At 35.5% G+C, this 8383-nt stretch overlaps 1 protein-coding gene across 1 annotated transcript in view; it reads left to right on the forward strand.

Annotated features, from left to right (window-relative positions):
* LOC110030479 (protein fluG) overlaps window positions 1-8383 on the forward strand; it is a 128920-nt gene that overhangs the window by 62459 nt on the left and 58078 nt on the right. The window contains exon 8 of the mRNA XM_020733207.1: window positions 5223-5271. Within this exon, the coding sequence (XP_020588866.1) occupies window positions 5223-5271 (49 nt within the window). The remainder of the gene's footprint in view (window positions 1-5222; window positions 5272-8383) is intronic.

Below are 8383 nucleotides of genomic sequence, written 5' to 3' on the forward strand. Positions count from 1 at the left end.
GCGAATTGTGCAGAAGGCCACCCTAAGGCTCAAAAGGTCCTATAGGGATCCCTTTTGGGTTTCCTCATGTTGGTTTCACCCTTCTAAATGCTAGAAGTCGATACCACACACTTGGAACCACAAAAGAGGACGGAAATAGGTCGAATTAAAACGAGGCGGGCACCACTTCTAAGGTTCTAAGATAGTCAAGGGAGGTCCCTAAGGCTAGATCCTAAACCCTAAGAGGAAGACTAGACCTCACTAAAAATGAGGTCAACAAGATGTTATTTTATAGTAAAGTCACTTGTTTAATATAAGACCCAATTATTTCTATGTCCTTTCATCATGAGTCGTCACCCTGCCTCAAAGGTCATACAAACTATCTATAAAATTTGGTCTTCCCCAACATAACAATTATCGATTCCCATCCCTGATACCCATGGTTCCCTAATGTTCTATGACTACCTAATCCCAACGGTTCTCGGAGTTTTGTTATCACATAAATATCAGGAGTCGGGAGTACTACATCCCTACATAATGTTATTGCAAACACTCATGTAATAGTCTACCCATATATTCATTGTGACATCTAAATCTTCATTCCTATATCAAACATTTATAGGGCATTACATATATCATAGCTAAGAAACATAATAAATGAATCTCTGCCGAGAATTCATAGCATAAGCATAGTCATATGTAGCATAGTCTGATCATATCATTACATGTATCGTAAGAAAAGTAAATGTACATTCATACATTTAATTGCAGTTATTTATTCACAATATGTAGAAATTTTAAACGCATCCGTGTCAATATAGAAATCATAGACAAACCTTCAAAATATTATTATTCTTAAATTAACACAAGGTTGTTTCACCTGATATCATGGAGCAGTCCTATTACGAATGCCTACACGCTTTTCTCGAGCTCGCCGCCTCATATAGATAACCTGCGAATTTATAAGCATCATAGGAATTCATAAAATTTGAACTCTCATCATGCCTAACCCAAAAACAAGCAATAAATGCTAAAACCCACGTTAGCATAAAATTGCTTTTCCAAAAATACATATTTCTTTTTTTCTCCTTTCACTCAACTCAAACCTTACTTCTCATTGATTTCATGCTAAAACATTTTTAGAAGCTCGTTAATCAATTGCTACACATCCAGTACAAAATCAGCGTCTCCAACAGCTTCTGGAAATGCGAAAAACACGAAAAACGAGGCAAATCTCAAAATGGAAGGTGAGGTAGATAATGAAAGTCTCAAATGACGTGAGAGAGAGATTCACACTTACAGAAATTGTCCCTGCTTGCGACCAGCTGCAGTGCCTGATCGCGTAGGAGCTTGTAGGAACATCCCCAGACGAGCAAGGAAGCTATCACGTGAGGGAAATCAAGTGAGGTAGCAGGAATTCGGGAGGGAGGGGAAGAATACGAAGGCTCTTAAGGAAATACGATGCATCCAACAAATCAAATAGCGTGAGGCGGTGGGGAACAACAAGGTCACGGGAGATTATGGAGATTAGGGAATATAATTAAGATTTAATTAAGATAATAAAACTTATAAAAAAATTAAATATCTTCCAATCCATTCAAAATTCATGCATAGTGCTTTTTATGGAATTGATCGATTTCATGCATAGAATTTAATAAAATTATTTCGATTGATATTTGCGAGATGAAAAATTTGGGGCACTTTTCAATTTTGCCAAATTTTACCTGTTTTTTGAAATTTGGGTTATACATAGTAGATTTGGGTTACTTAGCACTACTATAAAAATCATAGGCATCTTATCTCGTTTCTCTCTTATTTTTGTTCCATTGATTGCTTTTTCTTTGCCTCATTGAAAATTCTTCAAGGATTTCGTGTTTACTCTGTCTTTCTTCATTAATTGTTTTGAGTAGTCCCCATTACCACCTCGGCTCTACTTGTTCTACCGTTGACATCGAGTGCTTAGATTCATTTAGGTAAAATAAATGTAATTATGTATGACTTCGAGCTTAGATGATTGTACATTACTGTGTATTGCTCTAGAATGAATTATTTTTCCATAGAACACATGTATATTGTTTGTAACAACCTACAATTCTATATGTTTAGAGATATATACAAAGTTGTGTACAACTTTAGGATAAAATAAATTGCCATAAAGCATCTATACATGGCTGTGTACAATGCTTATTCTGAATTTAGAGAGCTAGACGTTACCATGTATAAAATACTTAAAATAAAATAACTTGTTATTGAACACTTAAATATGGATGTATACAACCTTTTTTTTTTTAGTTTAGTTGGCTATGCATAACATTTACTTTGAATTAAAGGGTCATACATAACTCTTTACAATTTTTAAAGTAAAAGCTTTTGCCATATATGTTTCATGGATACAGCACAAGGCAACAGACATGATATGACATAGACACGCGACACTTTTATTGTTGAAAATATAGGACACATACATGCATCAAATACATTTTTAGAATAAAATTATTAAACTATATATAAAAATTAAATAAACAAAATATTAAGAATAATACAAAAGAGAAATAATAAATTTAATAACATTAACTTTTAAAAATATTAAGTTAACATTAACTTTCAATTTAATGGATGACAAGATAAATCTATATTTTAAATAAAAAAATAAATAATTTCATTAATTTTAATTATAAAAAATATATAAATTGTATATTCTTATTTTTAATAAAAATTAAAGAAAAACTAATTCACTGGAAATGGATGTGTATCTCCCTTTTTTTAATATAATTTAGATCAAACACCTTCCGCCTTGTTCGACACATGTCCAATATATGTCAGGCACATATCCATATTTTGAGCTTGTCTAACACTACATGACTTCTCAATCGGGAGAGTTCTTGTATCATAAATTGTCATAAATAGTCTATATAACATTGTTTAGTCTTCACTTTGAGCTTAAAAGATTTTTTATAATTATGCACAATAGAAGAACTTATTCAAAACTGCTTAGAACCTTTTGAGTTTAGAGGGATGTACATGTGAAACACATGAAGTAGAATGAAGTGGAACTCTTAAACATCGAGACACCTTTTGGTGCAAGAGTTATAGTTTCGATAGAAACTCCCTAGTTAAGTGTGCTTGCAGGAAGTACTTCTGGGATGAGTTACTTCTTGGGAAGTTACACTTATGGGACAAAACTGTGAGATTATTAGACCAAAGTGGACAATATCTTGATGGGTGAGAGTTTGGGCTGTTACGAATGGTATCAGAGCATTAATCCGGCCTCAACATGAGAATTAAGTGTCATATATAACAAAATGCTATGCTAGTGAACCACCTTTTAAATTTAAGACGGGTCAAAGTGCTACATGGTGGGAATCACCTATTGAATTTTTAGAAGCCACCTCTAAAATTCTATCTGCCAGGTGGATGATTCTGGGCTAACCACACTGACGAGAGCGTTAGTTACTTAAGTGAAGAGATTGTGAAACCTCTTAAATAGAACATAACCCTTAAATATCGATGTGCCTTTTAGTAACGGTTGAAGTTTCAATAGAAATTCAAAGTTAAGCGTGTTCACATTGGAGCACTCCAAGGATGTTTGATCTCTTTGGAAGTCATTGGGCCAAAGTGGGCATTATCTCGATGGTTATGTTACATTGTACACTATGCATAGTCCTTTGAGTTTGTATTGTTGTGAATAACTCTATGGAACTTCTAATGAAATTAGTCGCTATAAAGTGCCCATACAACACTATGTACAACCCTTAGAATTTACAGGGTTGTATACAAATGTGTACTGATCTTTTAATCAAATGAATTGCCATGAAACATTTTGAGCTAATTGTTTAAAATCCTTATTTCAAGTATAGAGAGTTGAGCACAACTACTTATAACACCTGGAATGAAATGAGTTTACATAGAACACATGTATGCAACTGTATAAAACTCTTAATTTAAATTTTTAGGGTTACACATAGCAGTGTAGAAATGCCTGAACAGAATGAATTTCCATAAATCATCTCAACAGATGAGTACAACTTTTACTTTGTGGTTAAAGGTTAGTACACAACAGAGCATAACTTTTAAAATAAAATAAAATAGCCTAAAATTACTTCTAAGTCGCTTTCCTTGAGTTTAAAGTGTAGCAAGCAACTGTATGACACCTAGAATGAAATAAATTGCTACAAAACGCCTCTGCTCAGTTTATTTATTTATTTATTTATTTTTTTATATGAAGTATCTACACAGTTATTTACAACCTTTATTTTGTGTTTACAAATTTATACACAGATATGTAAAGACTATAATCTCTTTTAAAAACTTTCATATTTGTTTATGGCTATTTTTTTTTGACATTGTTTTCATTTTTTCCTTGTACATTATTGAAAACATTGAATTTATCTCTCTCTCTCTCTTAGTTTTTGATTGTATAAATCTGTTTTTATTTTTGATTGTTGGCCTGTTCTGTCATTTAATTATTTTATCCCCAGTACAAAAAATTTATTGTTCCTGACTATAAAGGATGGAAGCAATCTATTAAATCACCTTTTTCTTAGTGGGAACATATCATAAATGAAGGAGCATGCATTTATATGGAAGCTGTAAAATGCTGGAAGGACTGTACAACAACAAATTGGTGGTTGTTAATAGGTGGCAAACATTAGTTAAGAAAAGTTTTAGGTTTTAAACTACAATAGCAGAGGTTGATTAAAAAATGTTTTTGGTAGAAGCTCATGGTTAAAATTTCAAAATCTTCAATCTATGTTGAAATCTTCTTTCATTACAATTTTTTTTTTTTATAGAAAACTTGGATATTCTGTTTTATTTAAATAAGCCTTGTTCCTTCTAACTTTGTTGAAGAAATCTCAAGTAGTCGTGACGCTCTGATTGTGGTTTAATGCTATGTGTTTCTCTTCCTATGAAGAAGACAAAATGTGAGAAATTTAATTAAAAAAAAAACTTATTTTTGAACTTTGGGCTGGTTTGGGTTTTGTGAAAGAAAGATTAAAAGTATTGCTTTACAGCTATCTCGCTTTCATCGTTCTCCATACGTAGAGCTATGTCCATTATTTTCACATAATAATTTCTTGTGTTGTAGAGCTAATCCTAAGACTTCGTGAATTCTTCCTGTAGAAGTTTGATTATTTGACTTGTATCAGGCATGAATTCATCTGGTGCATTTGTTTCCCGTTCATTCTGTTTTCCCAATTCTATTCTTAGTACAACAGGTAATATTTTTCTTTTTTGGTTTATAGGTCATGTACAGCTCAGATGGTTTTGCATTTCCTGAATTATATTACTTAGGTATGTTGGCAATATTTACAACTTGTTATCTTTTAAAAAGTCTTTTTCCTGCTTATACTTTGTATTTGGAATTTCCTGAAGATTTATTACCTTGTTCGGCTCAATATAACATAACTTATTTCTAATGTAAGGTGAAACCCATCTTTTAATGGTGTTTCATACTATATATGTGTTCTTAAATGGATTTTTGTAATGTGTTACAAATTTTTTGGGAAATTGATTGACGTTGGGCCTATGGAGGACCGGCCTAGCTGGACCGGCAAGTCCTCAGGGGAGAGGCTTCCGACCCTGCACCTCCCCCTTTTCTTTCTTTTCTGCTCACTCTTTCTTTCATAGTACTTTCCTGTTATAAGTCCTACCAATTCTAAATTCTAATTTATTTTACTCTATCTTGCCTAATCTGAAGTTCTATTAGTTTATTATTCCTTGCCTAATTTGAATTCTTATTATTTTTATTCTTCTTTCTTATTTTAAACGTTGCCTAAAATAAGTCCTAGTCCTCGTTATAAATAGGGGGTGTTATGCTTAGAGTTTTTCAGTCTTTGATGTGTGCTTTTAAATTTCCTGTGTGAAGTCCTTTTCACTTTTGTAGGGTTGTATCTGAAGAGGAGGTGGTGCTTCGGCTTTATCCTCCTAGGTGGTGTTGTATCTTCCCTTTTCATCTTCTCTAACCCTTCTACTCCACTATCTTTAGCCGCCGACCACTCTAATCCTTCCCCCACTTCCTTCCCCTGCCTCGACAGATCGCCTTTCCTCCCTGCCCCGGCAAGTTGCACTCTGCTCCCTGCTCCCGCCCATGAGTCCTCCCTGCCCCAACAGGCCGCCTTTTGCTCCTTGCCCCTACAAGCCTAGGGCTGTAAACGAGTCGAGCTTGAGCGAGCTCAGGCTTGGCTCATGTTCGGCTTGTTCGAAATAGCTCGTGTTCAAAATCGGCTCGTGTTTGAAATTGGCTCGTGAACAGTGTGTTCGTATTCGGCTCGATTTAAATATTCGTGTCCGTGTTCGGCTCGAAATTGACTAATTAAAATTAAACTGAGACAATAATTGTAAAGTGTGGGATTCAAACTTGGACTAAATATATACAAAAAAAACATTAACCACATTATCACACGAGATGTTATGATTTAAACTTAAATATAAATATATATAATATATTATTATATAAATAATTATATGATTTTTTTCGAGCTAAAACGAGCTGAACACGAGTGAACAAAGAGCTGTTCGTGTTCGGCTTGTTTTTAATTCGAGCTTTAAAAACTTGTTCGTGTTCGACTCGTTTACTTAACGAACGAGCCTTTTTCAGGTTAGACTGACCATATTGTTGTTCGTGTTCCCACCTTTTTCAGGTTCTTTCAAATACTCTTTCGGGATCGTTATATTTCCACTTTTGAAATTCTTCTCAAGCCAATCCTTGAAGCTAAAGCAGTTTTCTATGGTGTGGCCGAGCAACCGGTGGTATGGGCAATATTGGGGATGATCCTCCCTATCGATCTCGTCTGGCTTTCTCGGGTTTGGCAGACTAAATCCTTGTTCCTTTAGCAATTCATGAAACATCTTCGACACAGTTTCCTCTTTGAAGAAATACATCACTTTCTGTCGTTCTGCCAAGGATATCCTCTTATTCTCTGGTCGGTATGATCCTCCTTGAGACAGTTGCTGGCTAGACTGACCATATTGTTGTGTCTGTTGTTGGCGGGATTGTCGAGGCTGTTTGGCTTTCAAAATTTCTTGGTCGCGCCTCCTCTCCTGTGCCTTTATCAGTTGTGCAGGCTTCGAATTGGACCCAATCTCGAATCCAGAAAGCAGTGGGGCACAAGCTTCAACTGACTCTTCCTCGTGTGGAATTTCTTTTCTCTTACTCGGCAAAACTGTTGGCACGGTGACAGTGTATCCGGTAGTAGGAGAGCAAATAGTTCTCGGAGAAATCTCAACGCTCCCAACGACAGACTTTTCAACACTAGTAGGGCTCTTTTCAATCAACACCTTTGAATGGGAGAATTCCTTAGCAGGTTTCAAATTGAATTCTACAATAGGCTCCACGGACTTGTCTGTTTCAAACTTCATCACTGTGACGACAACCTTTCCAAACTTGACTCCAATATCGGCGAACCCTTGTCCAAACTTAATAACTGCCAGGTCAGGCAGTTCATCCCTGTTGACAGCGAACTCTCCACGGACTTATTTGTTTCAAAATTCATCACTGTGACGGCCACCTTCCCGAACTTAACTCCAATATCATCGAACCCTTGTCCAAATTTAATAACTACCAGTTCAGGTATTTCATCTCTATTGACAGTGAACTCCATTCCAGAGGCAAAAGAAAATATTAAACTTAGCAAAGACATTGTCCCTGTCATTTGAAGAATTTTCGAAAGTCAGTGATGTCCCGTGTCTTGCAGTTTCGACAGAAGTACTCAAATTGACGCACTTGTCTTATGAACTGGGCATATCCTTTATTATTTTAATTTTCAAATTTATTAATTACTTGTGATTAAAGCATTGAAGAGTTGGAATTAACAAATTAAACGAGCGCGAAGAGACGCAAAAACTTGGCTTGATTCACAGAAAAGCAAACCAAACACGAATGAGACGAAGAAATGCAAAGTTTAGGACCCAGTGCGGGACCAACTTCACAACACACAACGCACAACGCCCAAGCGGAACTAGTCCACCAACACACCTATTGGGGGTCCGACCCCACACGAAAATTAAGTCCTAATGAACTCCTAATGGCCTCCGCAACCTCTCTGTTCGAAGGTGATTGAACAGACGGTCCTGAAGTCCAAAGGAGTTGACCATACTTACCAAAGAAATAAATGAGCGAAGCATGTTAATGGAAGAAGGGCCATAATGGACATGGACAAATTACCGATGTATGAAGATAAGATTCCCTGATCTAAATGGAGAGAGAAATTATTCACCAACGGAGTCACCAGAAGCTGTCAGTCTCCAATTTCTGTCGGCACTAAAGAGGAGGTTGTTTGGGGGTCGTCCGTAAAAAGCTGTCGGCAGCCGAAATTGAAATCCCATCGCCCACTTCGGAAAGACGTTTTAATTTACGTATATATATATATATATATATATATTTTTAGAAAAATATAAAAACAAA

This window comes from Phalaenopsis equestris, unplaced genomic scaffold, assembly GCF_001263595.1.
Source record: "Phalaenopsis equestris unplaced genomic scaffold, ASM126359v1 Scaffold000725, whole genome shotgun sequence".
Classification (NCBI taxonomy): Eukaryota; Viridiplantae; Streptophyta; class Magnoliopsida; order Asparagales; family Orchidaceae; genus Phalaenopsis; species Phalaenopsis equestris.